The sequence below is a fragment of the Phacochoerus africanus genome, chromosome 13 (genome assembly GCF_016906955.1).
Source record: "Phacochoerus africanus isolate WHEZ1 chromosome 13, ROS_Pafr_v1, whole genome shotgun sequence".
Taxonomy (NCBI): Eukaryota; Metazoa; Chordata; class Mammalia; order Artiodactyla; family Suidae; genus Phacochoerus; species Phacochoerus africanus.
The window spans coordinates 5,345,713-5,365,975 of record NC_062556.1 but is presented as its reverse complement, the minus strand read 5'-3'; the positions used below and the strand labels follow the sequence as shown (position 1 = coordinate 5,365,975).

The window sequence follows — 20,263 nt, the reverse complement described above, 5'->3', positions numbered from 1 at the left end:
CCCTCCCCCCTCGGTGCCCCCGCTCCTGCCAGCGGCGGGGATCCTGAAAGCCCCGACCCTCTCCCAGGAATGTGGTGCGGCCTCTGCACTGTCAGCAACAAAGAGACCTCCCTTTGATAACCCCGTCGTCGTGGCTGCCCCCGGAATCTCCCTGACGTTTTATTTACCTGGGTCTCCCTCTTTCACCCCCCCTCCCCGCCCTTAATAGCCCGCTGGAGCTCTGGCTCCGGGGGGTCAGCCCCAGCCCAACCCCAGCCCCCGGCCCTCCAGAACACGTTAGCCTCCCCCAGAGCAATTCGCAGAAGGCTCCTCTGCAGACCGAGGCTGGAGGAGAGCCTTGAGCAAGTAGAGGTTGGTGATGAGCAGCCAAGGTGGTGCTCAGCTCAGGCCAAAAGGCTCCACGCAAGCCACCAAGCCCCTTGGGTCCAGGCCTGAGAAAGCTCTGCTTGGCGCCCTGTCGCAGGTGGCACCTGCATCCTCCCAGAGCCACACACCTGCACCCAGAGGCGCCTCCCCTCCCCCACCCGGAGCAGGTTTCCAAAGGAGCGCCATCGACCCGGAACTCTCAGCAGCGAAGCCATCAGGACGAAAAGACGCCCAGGCTCCCCACCAGCCACTCCTCTCACTGCTGCCAGTGCAGGAACCCAGATGGGCCCTCTTTTGGCTGAGAGGGCCACCCCAATGTGAGGGGACATTGCCACACTTGTCCGAGGACAGCATTATTGGCTCCTTTTCCATCGCCGAGCAGCGGGGAGCCCAGGACCCTGGGTGGGGTCATGCTACTGCCTCGGAGACCCATTTTCCACGAAGGAAACCAATCCAATCGGTGTCCTGCGTTCAGCCGTCACACCCCGCACCCCAAGCGAGCATAGGCTTCACTGAGGTCTGACCAGCTCTGGGGCCTGGTGTGACCCCTGGGGCCAGATCAACCCTGGCCGCTCCCAAAGCATTTGAGCAGGCAGGCCAGGGCCCCTTGGCCAGGACAGAGCTCAGAGACACAGCTGGAAAACCAGGACAATTAGCCAGCGGCCGGCGGCCGGGCCATAAAAACGCAGGAAGCGGCCACCGCAGGGCGGAGGGGATGGCTGTCCCCAATAAAGTGATTGTTCCAAAGAATGCCCACATTCCGAAGACACAGGCTCAAGCCTGGGCCTCGGCCTCCAGACCTGGAGGCTTGGGAGGGGGGTGGTGGGGGGCGGAAAGAGGGATTGTGTCTCCCAGGAAGCAGAGGAAGATGTTTGCTAGATCAAAAGTCTGCAGTGCCCACCACTTAACCTCCCACGTTCCCGCCCCATCAGGACTGCAGACGCCCACCCCCCTCTGGCGTTCCCCCTCACCCCATCAGTGATGTGGCGGCTAATGGGGTTTGCAGTTTCTTTCCTATTGTATTTCTCTAGAGGTGCGACGACCCTCAGCTGTCCAGGTGTGTGTGGGGGGGTGTCCTCCAGGTTGATCTGCTCCAGTCTCCCCCAGTCAACTGCCCAGTTCGATCTCCCCCACCATCCCGCCCCCAGCCCCCAATTTTGAAACCTTCTTCCTTAAGCGAGGAACCAGCCAGCAGGACAGGGGCAGTGCTGATCCTGCCTGGGCCGGGCCTCTGCGTCCGCAGCGGGTGGGTGTCACATCTGCAAATCGGAGACGATGCAACTCCTGCTTTCTTCCCCATCCAGGGAGATGTGAGGACCCAGGGAGATAAAGGGCACTGGAAGACGCTCCAGAGATGACAAGACGAAGTGACAAATGCCAGAGAGCGCTGGACAGTGAGAACCGACAAGGGCAGATCTGGAGGAGAGCAGCAGCGCCCCGCTGGGTCCGACGGGCGCTCAAAGGGTTCCCCCCACCCCCGGCCCCAGCCAGCCTGCCCCTCCGCCGCCCTGGCCGCTGCGACTCCCAAATCTGAGTCTGGCAGAGGTCTGGGCTCAGGGCAGAAGGCAGTCGGCGACCACAGGCCCACTCCTCGCGGTCGCTCAACTGAGATGGGCGCCTGCGGAAATGGAATCTGGCCGCCCTGCGCTCCTGTCCTCCCGCGGAGCCAGGCCGCGGATCCCAGGTCCCCAGAGCGGCCACTTTCAGCCCCGGCACCTGGGACACAAAACCCCTTCCCACTGGGGCGTTTCCGAAGCAGCCATCCTTAGTGTACGGCTCGGGGTTCCCTTCCCATCCCCTGCGGATGAAAAAGAATTTTCTCCGGAGAAGGTTTTACTTTGCAAATGAGAAAGTGTTTTTAAGTAATAGGTATGATGTATGACATATAAATACCCAGGGGCATATGAGCAGAAATTCTAGATTTCCTTTTCCTTGATTTTTAACCGAGTATTTAAGTATAATAAATGTATAAGGGTAACTCTTAATTTTCACAAACAACAAACACACCGTGGAAACAGCACCCTGCTGGAGAAACAGGTCACCAGGTCTGCAGCGATTACTACTCTTTGCTAGCCTGACTTCTACCACCCGCTTCTTGGTTTGCAGTTAAGACTTTTGAATCTCGAGTATAAATGCTTTTTAAAAAATGAATTGCTTTAACTTAAATCCCAATGTGAAGTGAACTCGGAGATGCAACCTGCGACTAGGGTCTTAATTGATCTCGTGTGGAGGGCGAGCGGCTTCCTCGGGGCAGGACATAAATGATGAACGGTGACAGTTGTTGGGGGCGCACCGTCGTTGTGGCGCGGGGCGCAGGGAGGCAAGGAACCGGGTCGTTTCTCCAGGCTCAACTCGTCACCTCCCCGGCTTGGCCAGAAACGTTGTCATCAAAGCAACGGCTTCGCTTTTCTTTTCTCTTTGGGATGGAAGAAGCTTCTAGACCACCACCACCCCCGCCCTTCCCTGCAAATGCATAAACACGACTCCTGAGTCTCTAAACCCAGACTCCCACCAAGATAGCTCTTTCCCCCTCTCTTTTGCAAGTCTCTTGATTTCATTCTTTGAACCTGTGATTGGAGGTTAAAGTGCACCAAGGTTGGAAGGAGGAAGCTCTTAACAATAAAGGTTTGAATATTTAGCTGTGATGGGTCGCTGCCCTCTCGCGAGCGCCCCCCCATCTTTTAAAATGCAAATCATGTTTCGGGGGGGTGTGCGCCGTGCGCGCGCTGCGCCTCGACGTCTCCAGCCATTGGTGTCTGTGTCATTACTAATAAGAGTCTTGTAAACACTCGTTAATCACGTAAGGCCGCCGGCCTGGGGCTCCGCACGCCAGCCTGTGGCGGGTCTTCCCCGCCTCTGCAGCCTAGTGGGAAGGAGGTGGGAGGAAAGAAGGAAGAAAGAGAGGGAGGGAGGGCGGGACGAGGCAGGCCAGAGGGAGGGACCGCCTCAGAGGCAGAAGCGCCGCGAGGAGCCGGCGCAGCAGCGCGCTCTGGGGCGCAGCCACCCGCCGCTCCCGCGCCCCCTCGCCCCTTCCCCGGCGCGGCCCGCGGCAGCCTCCAGCGTGGGTCCCCAGGCAGCATGGTGAGGTTTGCCGTCGGGACCTCGCCACCATGTACGTGAGCTACCTCCTGGACAAGGACGTGAGCATGTATCCCAGCTCCGTGCGCCACTCCGGCGGCCTCAACCTGGCCCCGCAGAACTTCGTGAGCCCCCCGCAGTACCCGGACTACGGCGGCTACCATGTGGCGGCCGCGGCCGCCGCCGCCGCGAACTTGGACAGCGCGCAGTCCCCGGGGCCGTCCTGGCCGGCCGCGTACGGCGCCCCGCTCCGCGAGGACTGGAACGGCTACGCGCCGGGGGGCGCGGCGGCCGCCGCCAACGCCGTGGCTCACGGCCTCAACGGGGGCTCCCCGGCCGCCGCCATGGGCTACAGCAGCCCCGCCGACTACCACCCGCACCACCACCCGCACCACCACCCGCACCACCCGGCCGCCGCGCCCTCCTGCGCCTCGGGCTTGCTGCAGACGCTCAACCCCGGCCCTCCCGGGCCCGCCGCCACCGCCGCCGCCGAGCAGCTGTCCCCCGGCGGCCAGCGGCGGAACCTGTGCGAGTGGATGCGGAAGCCCGCGCAGCCGTCGCTCGGCAGCCAAGGTAAGTGGCGGCGGCGGGCGCCCGGGGAAGGCGCGGCGCGTGTCCCCGGCGGGTCTGGGGACTCCGCGCCAGGGGGCGGGGCGGAGCGACAACGTCTGGGGGCTCAGGCCCCCCGAGGCTTCTCCAGCTGCCGTGGGGGGGGGGGGCGTCAGGAGTGGATATTTCGGTCCCTCGAGCCGCGCTCGGTTTGGGGCCGAGGAGAGGCTTCCTCTGTGCAGCCGTCTCGTTCCCAAGTCCTTACACTCTCGGGAGGCTCCCGGGAATGTCGCGGAGCGCGGCTGCACCGGAGCCGGATCGCCCTTCCCACGTAGAGCCGCTCGCGCTCGCTTGGGGCGCGGCCTCCCTCGAACTTCACCAGGCCCGGCTCTCTCGACCCTCTGGGCACGTCCTCCTTCCCTGTCCAAGCCCCTCGGGAAGAGTGGTGGCCTGGGGCCGCGCGTGGGGCCAGGTTTGGCCGTTCGGGCCAACTCTAGGGATCGGAACTCGAGCGCGTAGCCGGCAAAGCTGCTGTAGCTGGAAAGAAGGTGTTGGCCCCAGGAGCTAAGTAGGGGAAGGGGGGCGCCGAGGTCTTGGAACCTTTGATCTGCAAAGGGATACTTCAATCAATAGCCGAGGGCTGGGACAAGCCACCCGGGGAGTCCCTTCGTGTCTGCAGAGGGAGAAAAGCAGCGGGTCGTGGTGGGGATTCAGCTGCTGCTCCAGACAGGGATCATGCAACCCTCCCTTCCAGGGTCCGCGTGTGTGTGTGTAGGCGTGTGTACGTTCAAGAAGCTTGTGCCAGAGGTGTCTCTGCAAAGACGTTGGGTTTGCTGAGCTGTGGGGGCTCAGAGGTTCCGAGTGTGGGAATGTGTGTCAAAGTGGGAAGGAAGTTCAGTAGGTGTGGTGGGAGAGTTCGCTTGGCTCCCCTTTTCCTCCACGAAGACTTTCCCAGCCCTCGGCACTTCCGCTTTTTTCTCTTCCCTCCTTTCTGGCCCAAGCCCGGCCGGCTTGCAGGTTATGGCCACTTTGCAGAGTTTATAGCCAATTACAGCCGTATAAATCAGAGCAGCCGTTGGGGGCTGTCTCTGGGCATCGGGATTTGCGTCACTGGGCACATGCCGGGGACCGACGAGGTGGGAAATGCGGCCGCCCGGGGAGAAGGCCTCAGCGCCGAGGACCGGCAGCCTCGGCTCGGTCCCGTCCCCAAGAAGAGGCGCCCTCGCCTGTACAGAGCGCGCTCTCAGGGAAGGCTCTTTTCTACGGAGCCTGCCTGGGGTGTAGTTGGCGGGGCCCCGGGGCCGCCTAAGGGGGACCTCTGGCGCGTCGCGGGCGAGAGGCCGCGGAGCAGGGGCCGGGCGGGGGGAGAGGGAGGGGAGCCCCAGGAGCCCAGGCCGCGGGGTCAGCAGATGAGAGGCCGCTGTGATGTCCCGCGACAAGGTGGCAAGGCCGCAGTCGGCGCCGGGCGCCCTTGTGATGTTAATGTCGGGAGGCCGCGGCCCGCGGGCCCGAGCCCGGCTCCTCTGCGGAGCGTCATCTGTCAAGGGGCGAGGGGGGTGGTACCCGGCCCGGCCCGCTTTGATATACACCTTCCCAGCCCTGCCATTGTCTCTTTTAGGGCCCCGGAAAGAGGGTGGTGACTTTCGCAGTCAATAATGAATTCTGACAAGTCCCTCTCATCTCTCCCCTCCTCCAGCCCCCTCCTAGGTTCCCAGGGGGTGCGGGGCGCCTCCGAGGCCCCGGGGGGCGCGGGCTGCAGAGCGCGCAGGGGTCCTGGTCACCGCGTCCCCCGGTCCCTCCGGGAGACGGAAAGGGCAGCCCCGGGGCCGGAGCCGGAGCCGCTCCCAAGGACCCCAAGGCGAGAAGTCCTTTGCGCCCGGCTCTCCAGCCCCGGAGGTGTCTTTGGCGGCTCCGACGTGGCTCCCGTGGCAGCCCCGCCTTGGACTATCTGCGTGGCTTCGTCTGAGTCTCAATTTCCTCATCTGTAAAAAGGGGCGACTCCCACGGGCCGCTCGAGCGGCTCGGAGGCGGCAGCGCCGGCCCTCGGGACGTGTCAGTTCGCCTGGTTCGCGGGCGCAGGGTAGGGGCTGCCGCGCGCATTCAAATGCGCTGCCGGCTGTGTGGATGCTAATGCGCCTGGCGGGGAGGGGGATGAAAGCCGGGCCGCCATTTGCTCAGTAGTGGTAATTCAAACAGAATGCGGTTGTTATTAAGGCATTGAAAGGGCTTTTCTTTGATAAGATCGCCTTGTCCTGCATTGTTTGCGACTGTGTTCTCCTTTCAGCGGCTCGGGGGAGCTCCCTCTGATCCGGCCTGTATCTTCCCAGGGCGCTTTTGTTGTGGTTTGCAAAGGGCTTTACCTGAACAAAGTCGGCCTGCGGGGCATTAAACACCTCCGAGCAACTCCCAGCCCCCTTAGATCTCCCTGCAGCACCGGGCACGGGGCCAGGGAACCTGTTCTGCTGGGAGAAGCCCCCCGACCTGGGGCCCCGAGCGGAAGAGGAGAGCCCCCGAGCCGGGCTCTGCCCAGGGCTGACCCAGCACAGACCCCGGGGAGACGCCAGGCTCGGGCCTGCGTCCCACTATTTGTCAAGGCCCTTCAGTAAAACAATCAATCCGAGGTTTAATATGTTGACTCAATCCAATGAGCATAGATCACTGGTCAGGATAGCTCTGGCAGGGTTTGCAGCTGAAATAAATGGAGGATTAAGAAGAAAGAGTGCCCAATGCCAAACTGGGCTCCGCCAGGTATCATGTCCCCAGCAGGAGGGATTTTCTTTCTGCCAGACCTCAGATTCCACCAGATAGGGCTGGTGTGCTCTGTGTGTGTGTGTGTGTGTGTGTGTGTGTGTGTGGTGTTTCTGGTGACTGGGGGGAACCCATCAGCTTCTGCATCCCCTTTCCATGTCTAATAAAAACAAACAGAAAGTAACCCCCCCCAAACACACATAACCAACACATCCCCATAATCCCGTCTGATTTTAGGGTGGGCATCCGTGTCTCCTAGACCTGAAAACCTGAGTATTCCCAAGCCTCTGGCGACCGATTTCATTCCCTGTGGACCTCGCCAGCTCCAGTCCTGTGTTTGGTTTACAAAAATGGCCGTGGGGTTCTGCTGTCTTCTGCTTGTATGGAGTTTTAGGTTTTTCTTAATTTAAAAAAAAAAAAACCTCCGCTTAATCCCAAGAGAAGTTTTGTGGTCTCGGAGAGCCCCACACCCTCCACCTCGGACCCTCTGGCGGGGCGGGGGGGTCTGGTCAGGCTCAGCAGGAACCAGCCAAACCCCGGCCCCCCACGGTGGTGGAGGAAGAGAAATGGCCCTTGGGTTAGGGAGGTTTGTCATTACCCATGACTGATGGGCTGCCTTGCCGTTCTGAGCACTAACCTCTCCTTCCTCCACAGTGAAAACCAGGACGAAAGACAAATACCGAGTCGTGTACACGGACCACCAGCGCTTGGAGCTGGAGAAGGAGTTTCACTACAGCCGCTACATCACCATTCGGAGAAAGGCCGAGCTGGCAGCCACGCTGGGGCTCTCCGAGAGGCAGGTGCGACCACCTTGCTCCCTCCAGGCCTGGTCCCTGCCTGGGGGAGTCCAGTGGGGAGGCTTAGAAACCAGGCCCCAGGATCCACCTAGTTCTGTGGGCAGAATAAAGCAAGAAGGTGGCATGTATGTTCCTTCTAGATGGTTTTTAAAAAGGCTTCTTCCACCTCCGATTGTCTTTTTTTTCTTTCTTTCTATTTTGGGGGACATAGGAGGTACAAGGAAAATGGCAGTATAGTTTAATCCAAAATTTAATAAAGGGTCAATAAAGGCATGGAGTTCCCGCTGTGCTGCAGTGGGTTAAGGATCCAGTGTTATCTCTGCTGCAGCTGGGCTTTGATCCCCAGCCTGATGCTGTGGGTTAAGAATCTGGCATTGCTGCAGCTGTGGCTTGGGTTGCAGCTGCAGCTCTGATTCTATTCCTGGCCCCCCGGGAACTTCCATACGCCAAGGGTCCAGCCAAAATTTAAAAAAAAAATAAATAAATAAAAAATACAGACTTAAAGGCTTTTACTCTCTTTGTACCCAGAACTATATTGTAAGACCCCAATCCCTTGCCCATAAAAACTAGAGGGCTGAGGCTTGGGTCATGAATGCTCTATATGGTCTGGAAAGAAAGAAAGAAAGAAAGAAAGAAAGAAAGAAAGAAAGAAAGAAAGAAAGAAAGGAAGGAAGAAATGGAGAAAACAGGTCAAATTTACAGCCAGGAGGCCCCACCTTAAAACTCATTTCCACCTCATGGTAAAAATATTACATTTTAGTTTTGCTTTGAGGGGCCAAAGGTTGTCATTTCGAAGTACCTCGGCTGCTGGCCTCCTTTGCTTGGCGTGGAAAGGGCCTGGCAGTTTCTGTTTCCCTTGATTCTGAGACTCTGAACTTTTCCAGTACAGTTGTAGATAAAAGTGACTTCGGAAAGAACCCCCCGGGGGGAGGGGACAGGAAGGAGGGCAGGTCTCTCTCTCGAGGCTGAATGGCGCTCCAGCAACTGCTTCAGCCTTGGGCTCTGAGGGGCTGAAAGCTTGGGAGGAGGCTGGGGTCTTTCAGGGCCAGAGGGCACCTCTTTCATGGGAGAACGAGCCCCTGGCGCTCACGCCCGACTGTGGTCCTTTTTTCCTTCTCCTCTTCTTCACCGCCTTCTGTGTTTCTCCACCTTTCCATCGCCAGGTTAAAATCTGGTTTCAGAACCGCAGAGCGAAGGAGAGGAAAATCAACAAGAAGAAGTTGCAGCAACAGCAGCCGCCGCAGCCGCCGCCGCCCCCTGCACCGCAGCCACCCCCGCCGCAGCCAGGCCCTCTGAGAAGTGTCCCCGAGCCCCTGAGCCCCGTGTCTTCCCTGCAAGGCTCGGTGCCTGGCTCTGTCCCTGGGGTTCTGGGGCCAGCTGGGGGCGTGTTAAACCCCACCGTCACCCAGTGACCCACAGTGGCCTGCGGAAGCAGAGCAATTCCAGGCCGAGCCATGGGGAGCATGGACTCTGCTAGAATCCTCAGGAAAGACCCCTCCCCTCTCGCCCACAAGTGTTCACCAACTTCCCCAGCCCTCCGAGGAGAAACGGGGGACTGGGGTAAAGACAGGTGCGGTTGGAGGCCTCAAGGAAGACAATTCTCCCAGAAATTGACTTTTTCTGGTCTGACCTTCTGCCAGTAAGGAGATGGGAACTAACTACCCGGGGGGGCTTCCTTTAGTGCTGGCAGGAACATTGCCTGGACCGGCTAAAACAGACACGAGTCTTTCGGGCCCCCTGCTCCCCAGCTCTTTGCCTCCAAAACCTGCAGGATGCATCGACTGGTTGCAGCGGAGTGGGAAGAGGGATTCAGGGGGACCGCCGGGCTTGGAGCCACGATGGCTGCTGTCTGCTCACTGTTCTCCAAGGATCAGCGGGCCCCGCTTGCCTCAAGGGCAGGCGAGATTTAAAACTGCAGAAGCCCGAGGCAGCTAAGACGGAAACCCGGACCCACCAAAGAGTGCAGAACCCCCAGGTCTCTGTCTTTCTTCTCTTCCCTGCCCAGAGCAGGAAAGGCTTGGCTGGTGTTTGTGTGGTGTTTGGTGTGAGGGAGTGTTTCGGACTGCAGGCCTGACAAGGGCCCAGGACAGGGCCTTGTTTAGAAAGCCTGTCACCAGCGCTTCTCTGGGCTGAATGTATGGTCAGTGCTATAAATGCCAGAGCCAACCTGGACTTCCTGTCATTTTCACAATCTTGGGGCTGATGAAAAAGGGGCGTTTTTGTTGTTGCTGCTGCTGTTTGGGTTGTTGGTCTGTGTAACTTCCAAGCCAGCATTTGAAAAGCCTTCTGGATCCATGGGGGAGAGAAGTGATATGGTGAAGGGAAGTGGGGGGTGGGTATTTGAACACAGTGGAATTTTTTTTTTTTCTAAAGAGAAAAAACAAAAAAGAGATACATGAGCTTTCCAGATTTCTGATTCTGTATTTATCATCTTCAGATTTTGTCCAGAATCATTACTGTTATTATTTGGAAGAAATGAAGTGTCTCCCCACTGGCGCGCTCGAATTAGGAAAATCAGGGTGGGAGGGGAGAAGGTTATCTGGACAACCTCATTTTACCCCAGAGCGTCAGCAGCCCGAGGGAGCAGGTTCGCAGACCTTCCCTGCCCCCAAGCCTGAGCCCAGCCTAGGATTGTGGAATGTGTGGTTCTCCTGGGGGTGCCTGTGGGCAAAATGCACAGCTGAGCGCTCAGCTGCTTCTCAGCTGGGGAGTGATGGGGCATCGGGGGCAGAGAGCCCCCTCACAGCGTCTCATCCGGGCCAAGTCGAGGCGACCGCACACATTCCTTTCGTCCGCGGCTGCTTTCTCTCTGGGGTGCCCTCTCGATCCAGCTAAACACAAGCCTTCAAGTAAAAAGGTTCGATTTTCTATTTCCCCAAGGCAACGTTTCCGCGAACGTAGCCTCCTGTAAAAAGCTTTCGGGAGCCCTTTCGGACCCCACCCCTTGCCTGGTCCCGATCGATCGGTGTCTTCCCCACCCGGCCACCTGCCCCCACAGACAAGAATTCAAGACCCAGCAAAAGAAGATCTTTACAGTGATGGTTGCTTGTTATCTGGCTGATCTGCGGGGGACCAGGCAGCTGCCCTTGAGGTTTCTGGTCCTGGCAGCTGCCGACCTGGGCGCTCTCGGCGGGGCCTGGGGAGAAGGGCTTTGCCCTCCACGTCGTCTTCCCACAGGCACCTTGGAGCCCTAATCGGCGCCTCCGCCGAGGGAGGAGGTGCCCCGAGGGCTAGGCAGGATGAGCCGGGCCGCGAGACAGACACAGCCCCTGCAGCATCTCCCCAGTTCCGGGTGGCGCATTCCGCTCGGGGACCCGGGAGAAAGGGGCTCTGGGGTTGGGGTCCGGCCCGCGGCGCCCGAAGTTGGGAAGTTGGAGGGATCGTGCCCGGCCCGCCTCTCCGGGCGGAAACTGCCCGACCGAGGGGGAGCAGCCTGGGGGCCCGCGGAGTGGCGAGTGATTCCCGGGGCCCCCGTGTCCCCGCGCGGGGAGGGCGGCGCGACCCCGCGCCCGCAGCCCGCCCCCCAGCCGCCGCCGCCGCCGTTGCTATGCGTTGCTGCGAAACGCCTGTCAATAAACCCTGTTTGGACAGTGGAGCAAGAGCACAAGGGTTGTTTGCTTAGTGGTTAGAGGTTCAAAAGTCGGCATTGTCCCGCTGCAAGCGATGACAAGGCCTTCCCCTTCCCGGGCCCCGCCCCCGGGCTCTGACGCCCTCGCGCGGCGCGCATCCCGGCTGCTCCGCGACAGGCCCGGACCCTGCTCCGGGCGGCGAGCGGCCCGCAGGTCACCTGGGCACGGAAAAGGCCAGGAAGGAGGGCCCCCGCCGGCAAGTGAGGCCACCGCGCCTCCGACGCCCAGGCACCGCCTCTGGAGCAAGCCCGAGGGAACGCGGGGACAGGGCGCGAAGGGCGCAGCCTGGAGAGGCTTACGGAGGTCGGCACCAGGACGCCCGGGTTTCTTTTCGATGAGACGACGTGGCTGCGCCCAGCGCCTCTTGCGTGGTGTCGGGGGTCCCGGGACCAACCCTTCGGCCCTTCGGGCGCCCTGTCCAGAGCTCCGGCCGCCAGGGGGCGCGCGCGCCCTGGGAAGAGCTGCGGCCCCGGCCCGCGCTGCTCGCCGCCTCGGCGGGGGGGAAAGGGACGCAGTTGTGACCCAGCTGCAAGGTGCCGGCTCCAGCGCCTCTGCCACCCGGCTGCTCCCAGGCTGGAGGGCGAGGAGATGACTTCTCTGTCATGGCCCTGGGTCTGCTGAAACCAAGTTCAAGCTAAGTCAGGTGCCGAATATTCTTGGATCTGATGAATACTTAAGAAAAACAAATTCGGGGGAGAGGAGCTGCCCACCATTCTAAAACGGTCGTTTTGGACAAGATGTTTCTTAAAAAAAAATTGCAGTAATATGAGTGCGACATTAATATATGGAAAGAGTGAGAACTTGGGATAAATATGGGTGGAGGTGTACCAGTGCTGTGGAACTCATGTCCAAAAAAGGTATGTATGGAGAAAAACCAGCCCGAGTCCTTTTTTTTTTTTTTTTCCTATGAACAATTCATAACTTTATCATATTCACCTAATAAATCAACAAGATGGATTGGTAATGAAAGCAATGACAATTTCAGTGAGTTTCACTTCTTTCTGATACTATCTAGCAGGATGCTTACAGTGGTCAAGAAAGCTAATTTTAAATAGAACTCTAAAAACAGCAATATTCTTATTGTTGTGATTCACAGCCACTCAGGAAAAACTAAGAGACAGCTATTTAGGCAGAAAGAAAGGCATCTCAGCTACAGAATCTTAAGATGAAGTGACACACTGTTTACAGGCACTGTTTGAATCTTGTTTTGGAAACAGGTTGCTGGGTGCCAGTTTAACGACCTTGGGGGATCACATCCCCTCAGCCACCACTTCCTCATCTGGAACGTGGGGATCAAATGAGGTGGTGCAAGCAAATGCACGTTACAGGTGCCCTTATGATGAGACCCCCATAATGGCACAAACTCCTTTTAATCATGAACCATCTTTGCTCAAGGACTCTTACAAAGAATGTTTTGACCAAGGATCAAGTCTCAACTCACGGTAGTATAATCCCTTCCCAGAAGTTTTTCTGGTGTATTCAGCTCTGCTTCCTTTGTCAAAATAGCCTCAAGTCTGTTTTCTCTTGATTTCCTCTGCCTAGGTGTCTGCACATAATCTCAGGTGGCAAAGCACAGACATTCCAGATGAGAAGATGAGTTACTGCTCTGTGTAGCTGACTTGTTCTTTCGTCTCCCAGGAGTGATATGTCCAAACCTTTCTGGTTGTAATTATTAGTCTCAGATGCGTTGAGGATATAGTTAGGAACCTCCTGGGAACCCATCAGGACCCCTGAACCCAAAAGGAGTAGAGAGGCAGATACTCTACCTAGTTGGCTTTGAAGTTTCTTTATGGTGAAACCTTTTCCCTCCCAACACCTCAAGATCAATACACTTCCAGGGAGCCACCCCAAAAAGCTGCTGTGGATTTGATTCTTCAAGGCCAACTCTTCTCTTGGAGTCGCTGTAAGACAAACATTTGCCTCTAGTCTCCACGTGTTCTCCTTACATTAAAACTATAGCAGCAGATCTTGTGTTAAATTAGTCGGGTGTCGGAGGACAAGGAAAACACTCAAACCTAAATAGTGGAGAGCACCTTGCAAACACTGAAAATTAACATTTAAAGTATTTGCCTAAATCACATCGAGACCATATTGCCACAATTCTTACATTTAGTCTTTATTTTTATTTTTTATTTTTTTGCCTTTCTCCTTTAGGCTCCTCTTTTTCAAGAGATGACTATGATTTTAGGAAACGAAGCAGGTTTTGATAACTGTGGGGCAAGCCAAGTGATACTGGGCCAAAAAAAAAAAAATCACTGAATATTTTCTTTACTTAGCTACAAACCAGCGGGGATATATACTTCTTATGCCACTTGTTTCTTGAGGGTTCTGAAATTAGATCTAGGAAAACCCCCTCAAATTCCAAATAAGGAGAGCAGAATCTGTCAGTTCCAGAGATGATGGCAACATTTACCTTGACTTCTTGGAAGCCTCAGTTCAGAGAAGGTGGGGCTCGTGCATGGCAGCCTTTTGGGTCTGTGTCTCTGTTACGCAAACATTTATTTTAACAACAGCCTTTTCAAATTGGAATTTGTCACTACTGTGCCAGAGCCCCAAAGTTAAGTGACCACTTTCTTCTTTCTCCAGAATTCCTGGCGATTCTGCCCTAGAGACCTAATCCATAAACCAAAACACAGCAGGTTTTGATCCATGAAGGAAAGTTCCCTGGGATTCCGTGATGACCACACTGTTCCCCCCCCCCTCCCGAAAAATAATATTCAGGTCATGTATTGGCTTTATGCCTTAAGTAGCTTTATTGGTAAGTAGGAACCTAGGCATTCCATGCTTTTTGATATTTGTGTTTTAATTTCTAGGAAAGGAATTCTTTTCTAATTGTTCATGTGTTATCTCGGGACTTTCAGGATAGTCTGTGCTCATAACACTTTGAATCTGCAGCCTGAAAATTATACGGGTTGCTGTTGATAAATTCCTCTCCAACCTCAGGAAAGCAAACAATTCAAAACAATGTAGGTGCTAAAGTCATTGTAGTATAAACATACAATTGCTTGTTGGGTGGCACTTAAGTAATTTTAATGTATTGACAATTAGTAGAATCAGTAACAAAGATTAAGTACCTCAACCACAGATTAGGAGCTGTTAAAAATGACCTGGGCAGGCTCTTATTCATAAAAGATACAGTGTATGTTCTTTCACTTTGTGTATCTAATGTGTTAAAAACAACCACAGCAAAACTCAATGGATCTAGATTCTATCTTCAGCCCTTTCCCCATTTTCTTTGTCTTTCTTTTTCTTGGGGGGGGGGGCGCGGCTGGGCCCGTTCCAGGGCCAGGGATGAAACAACACAGGCCACAGCAATAGCAAGGCAGGATCCTTAACCATTAGGCCACCAGGAAACACCCTCACTCAGCCATTTTCTAGGCTGAATTGGGGCAGGATGTATGGGCATTGGCAAAAGCTAACCAAAGAAAAATAGTTAAGCAAGAACCAGAGACCATTGTCCAATAAATAGTAATATAGAGAAGCATGCAGGAAGAACAAAATACAGACTGCTCATCAGGAATCCACACGTATTAAAAATAAAAATATAATGTTCCCCTTCAAATCACTTTATTGAAAATAATGTAAATTTCAGAAAACCAAATTCCCCTAGTTATGTTCTTGTGTTTCTGTTATAATTTTCTTGTAACCATGAATTTCATCTGTCTTGCTTTAGATCTCTGTTAGTGACATATTGTTTTTTTATTAATGTATAGCCGACTTTTTTTATTTTTGTTTTTTTTTTAGGGCCGCACCCACGGCATATGGAGGTCCCCAGGCTAGGGGTCGAATCCGAACTGTAGCTGCTGGCCTATGCCAGAGCCACAGCAACTCGGGATCTGAGCCATGTCTGCGACCTACACCACAGCTCAGGACAACGCCGGATCCTTAACCTACTGAGTGAGGCCAGGGATCGAACCCGCAATCTCATGGTTCCTAGTCAGATTCGCTAATTTTTTTATTTAATTTTATTTATTTATTTTTTGTTAGTGACATATTGTTAAGTACAGTAGACATTGATTCAGAGTGACAGTCCCTGGTCACGACCTTCTCCCCCAGAAAACCAACAGCCAACATCTCTTTCTCAGGTCTGGGGTTAGAGTCTTGAAATACACACAGTGTTATGATGGCTGCTCTTGGATGTACACGTGGCCAGAACTGAGAACCAAACAGCCGGATTGCCAAAGGACTGGGGTGGGGGGCTCATCTGAAGCTGTTCAGGGGTCGGTTTTTAGACGGATTTGGCACACTCCATTAAGCTGGGGGCTACTTTGGCAAAAGCAAAGCCGGACAAAACAGACAGGCGGCAAGCTGCTTCCTTAGCGGGAACTTTCTGTTTGTTCGCACTTCACGCCTCTATCTCAGCGACACTACTGCCTGGATTTGAGTCTTTGACTGTTTCAGACAGAAAAATGAAAGCAAACTTTTCTCCCGCCCCAGTGGGGCAGTCTTGTAAAGCAGGCGTCGGGGAGGCATGGAGGCATCTGTGCGCGGCCCCCACCATCACGCGAGATGCAGCTCAGGTGGCAGCGGTCTCGCTCCCTCCCCCGCGGCCTGACCCATCAGCAAAGGGCCGGACCCTCCCCAAAGCCGCTCGGACCCACCCGCGCGCCCGGAGCCGCGGGAGCGCTCGGCGGGCACCCGGACGCAGGTGCGCGCCTCTCCGCCCTCGGCCGCCGCGCAGGCTCCCCGCCTGGCGGGGGAAGGCAGCGCTCGTCTCCGCGCCGCCCGGCAGGAAGCCCGGGGAAGGCCGCCACGAACGCCTGCGCCCCGGAAAATCGCGCCCGGGAGTCCGGGCTCGTTCCTTTTCTTCTCTGGACTCGTTTGGTCTCCACGCTGCTTCTGTCACGACAGGTACAATGACTTTTTCCGCGGCGCACCCCGCTCTGGGCGGGGGAGGTATAGGGAAGCCGAGCCCCGGGCGCCCACGAGCCCCGGCGAGGAGCGCGGGCGGCGGTTTCCAGCGTCGGGGCCCGAGCGCCCCGGGCGGCGGCGGCGGCGGCGGCGGCCGGGCGGGAGGAACTTGACTTTGAAGGCGAGGTGAGAGGTCGGCGCGCTCACCGCAGTCCCGCCGCCCTGCCCGCGGCCGAGCTAGCGCGAGGTGTCCGGCAGGCGGCGCTGCTGCCCCGGCGGAGCGGCCGGGCCCCCGCCCATCCGCGGACCCGGGAGCCGGGAACTGCGGGCGGGGAGCGGGAGGGACGCCAAGGGCAGCAGGCAGAACCGCTGCCGGAGCAGCGCCGCCGAGCGCCCACGGCCCTTGGCGCCCCTCGGCTGCGTGTCCCGCCTCCCGGCAGGGGGCACGGGGTCCACCGCAGGGGGTGTCGCCTTGCTCGGCGGGTGCGACGAAGCCACCCCTTTCCGCCTCTCCCCACCGCGCTCTGGCGCTGTCGCCCCCAGCCCCCACCCTCCACGGCCACCAAATGGCGTGGCCCGCCCGGCGGAGAGGCCACGTCCGCCTCCCGCCTCTGGGCCGGGGGCGCCGGGTGGGTGCCCGCCGCCCACGCGCCCCGTCTCGCAGTCAGCCGTCTCCCTGGCTCTCCCCTCACCGCCTGCAGATATTGTCCAGTTTAAACCATGAGTGGCGGTTTGTGGGCTGATCCCCAACCTGGGCCCACTTTGGGGGGTGCGGGGAGGCGGAATCACTCTTAATCTCGTTTCCCGGCTAAATAATTTACTCAAGGTTTTCTCTTCCTGCCAATTCCCTTCCCTGCACCAGTGCCCTTGACTTCCTGCTTTGTGAAGCCCCGGGCAGAGAAGGGCCAAGTCTTAATAAAAGTTAATATTAATAGCGGCGGAGGCGCCGGGCAGGTGCTTCCCCGACTTCATCGTCCCTTCTGCCCTGCGCCCCCTCCTGCTCCAAACCCAGCCCCCTGCTCTGGCTTTCCTTTTAAAACTGGAGGTGGGCTTTGGGGTGCACTTTGGAAATACGGGCGCTGGAGTGTGAACCCTGGGGCCACGTTCTTTGTAAACCACATCCGCCTGCGGTTGCCTTGCGCGCCGGGGGTGTCAAAGGTCGGGCGAGCGCACGGTAGCCGCCCGCGCGAAGGGTCAGAGGAGCGCGCAGGAGAGTCAGCAGGTTGGATCTGAGCGATTCCTGCAGGAAGTGGACGGGCGGAGCAAACCCGGGAGAGGTGTGGGTGTTGCAGGGGGGTGGCAGGGGCACAAACGTTTAAAAAGCAGCCAACCCGTGCTGTAGAGAGAGTACCATGATAATTGCAAGGACGCTTTTTCCTAACGCGAGGGCAAAAGGTTCAACCAGGCTACCTTTCCCCGCAGGGAAACCTGGTTCGGTTTAAGCTTTTTAAGCCCCCACCCCACCCCCTTTTTAGGGCCACACCCGCGGCATACGGATGTTCCTAGGCTAGGGGTTAAATTGCCTATGCCGGAGCCACAGCAACGACCCCCTTCTGAGCCGCATCTGCCACTCCAAGGCAGGGCTGACATCACCAGATCCTAAACCTACTGAGCGAGTCCAGGGATCGAACCCACATCCTCAGGGATTCTAGTCCTGTTCTTAATGGGCTAAGACACAAAGGGGAAGTTCTGGTTTAAGCATTTGGGAACCCAGGCTGAGGCCTTGCAGCAACAATTCCTTCCAACCAATTGAAACAGCGCAGATGTGGGGACAGGGTTAAAATGTATCCATTTTCTCCATCCTAGTCCCCTGGGATACCAGTGCGAACACCTGGGTGCATAGCATCCCCGGAATTTTGGTGCTTATATCGGGTATCATATATCCTCTTCCAACTTTATATCTCCTTTAAAAATATGAAGGCATACCTTACTTTGTAACTTGCTTTTATCCGTTAATAATCTATCATGGGTTGTCACATAGAAATCCAACAGACTCTTTTTAATGGTCACTGCATTTTATAAATCTGGATATACCAGAATTTTAGTCATTCGCTTATTCAACAATTGATTTAATGTTTATCATGTTCTAGGTGCTGGGAAAACAGCATCAAGAAGACAGATAAAAATCCCGGTTCTCAGGAAGCTTATATTCTGGTGGATAGAGGCTGAAAACGAACATATTCATTCCGCTGCTTCCTTGCTACTGATGAATATTCACCTTGCTGTCAGCATTATGCTGTTATAAATGGTATAAAGGTAGACATCTTTATATGTATATATCCTTTTCTATTTTTCTGTTTATGAAGGATAGATTACTCAAATTGGAAATCCTAAGTCAAAGACAATGCTCCTTTTAAACTTTTTTTCATTTTTAAACTTTAATACATATAGTCATTACTTTCCAAAAAGGTTTCACACGACTGCACAGGTGCCTATTAGTGAGTTCCCCATTCCTGATGGGCTCTTTGCACTGGAGATTATTTCTTAAGTTTTTGTTAGTCCGATGGACAGAACATGCTAACTAATTTTATGTTCCGCAATTGCTAAGCAGGCTGAGCATATTTTCATTCTTTTTTGGTGTTTGCATTTTTTGTGTTCTACTTGAATCCATGATTTTCTAGTCAACAGAAGGAAAGGAAATGGAGTATTTACACGTTCCAGGTCTTATACTTGATTCTTTAACTTAAATTATTTCATTTGGGAGTTCCCTGGTGGCCTAGTGGTTAAGGACCTGGTATTATCACCTCTGTGGCATGGGTTCCATCTCTGGCCTGGGAACTTCCACATGCTGCAGGTGTGGTAAAAATTATTTTCTTTTTCTTTTCTTTTCTTTTTTTCTTTTTTTTTTGTCTTTTTGCCAAAAATTATTTTCATGTAGTCCTTGCAAATACCAACATCTTTCCTTATAAGACAGTTTATGATCCGGGCCTTTCTTTTTCTTTTTTCCTTTTTTTGGCCACACCCGAGGCATTTGGAGGTTCCTGGGCCAGAGATCAAACCTTTGCCACAGCAGGATCCTTAACCACCAAGCCACCAGGAAATTCCTGATCAAGGCCTTTCTGACGTCAGACACCATGCTCTTTTAGCCACAGTGGAGTGTTCTCTGAATGTGCAGACTTTCTAAGTATGAAGGCAAAGCAAGAATCATAAAACAGTAGGTAGCCGTCAGAAATATCATTTTCAAATTTTAAAAGCAAATTAAACATGACCAAAACGTATTTGCTACAAAAGTGTCAGAGGGTTGTTTTCCTTGCTAGGATAAAGAATTCAAAGCAAAACGATGAGAAAATTGATAAAGACTGCTAATGAAATACCATCAATAGCATAATACTTTAAAAATCCACTACTCAATGCTGGTGAGAGTATGATAAATAGGCACCTCCTGTGCTGATGATAAGACTGTAAATTAATATGTTTTGAATGGCGATTTGGCAATATATTTTAGAAGTCTTAACATATACCCATTAGGTTTAGTAAATTCACATCTAGAACTAATCAAAGGAAGTAATCAGAAGTAGGGAGTTGGAAATAAGTGTTCAACATCAATGCTTTGGATAAATAAATTATGGTATACCCATTCAGTGGAATATTATATAGTCATTAAAGCTGCTGTCTTCAGAGTACTTCATGATCTGAGGAATACCCTTTTTTTTTTTCTTTTTTGAGCCACACCCACAGCATATGGAGGTTCCCAGCCTAGGGGTCCGATTGGAGCTGTAGCCGCTGGCCTATGCCACAGCAACGCCAGATTCGAGCCGCGTCTGCAACCTGCACCACAGTTCACAACAATGGCAGATCCTTAACCCACTGAGCAAGGCCAGGGCTGGAACCTGTGTCCTTGTGGATACTAGTCGGATTCGTTTCTGCTGTGCCACGATGGGAACTCCAAGCCATTGGTTTCTATTAATTTTGAAATCCATCCAAGCATATATTGTTCATTTATTGATCAGGACTCTGTCCTGCTCCCTGGGAGTGACTCTCTGGAACTTTACCCTCTGCCCTGTGGGTCTTTGTCCCCATTCTCTGAATCATCCTTCCTTTTTCTATAGAGAGTAGTCAGTGATTGCACATTTTTTTCAGCTTGCTTTCCACCTGAGTTTGGGGATCCAAAGATCCCATTTCATTTTGTGCTACCTTGGTTCCTCTCAGTTCAAGCTGATTTGATTCCCTTAAGATCTTTGTGGATTTCTTATGTTGCAAATTATAAAAGTCTGCTCCATTGGGTAAAACCACCTACAGATCTCT

The 20,263-nt window shown here is 54.8% G+C and overlaps 1 protein-coding gene across 2 annotated transcripts; it reads left to right on the top strand.

Annotated features, from left to right (window-relative positions):
• The first annotated feature begins 3,106 nt into the window (after window positions 1–3,106).
• On the top strand, window positions 3,107–9,930 carry CDX2 (caudal type homeobox 2). 2 transcript variants are annotated; one of them, XM_047756238.1, is made up of 3 exons: window positions 3,107–4,017; window positions 7,396–7,541; window positions 8,702–9,930. In XM_047756238.1, exons 1-3 carry the CDS (start codon window positions 3,477–3,479, stop codon window positions 8,948–8,950), a joined length of 936 nt encoding a protein of 311 aa, XP_047612194.1. In that variant the 5' UTR covers window positions 3,107–3,476; the 3' UTR covers window positions 8,951–9,930. The 2 variants fall into 2 exon arrangements, with proteins under 2 accessions (XP_047612194.1, XP_047612195.1); XM_047756239.1 differs by having other exon boundaries at window positions 3,477–4,017; window positions 7,396–7,537; window positions 8,702–8,834.
• The last annotated feature ends 10,333 nt before the right edge of the window (window positions 9,931–20,263 follow it).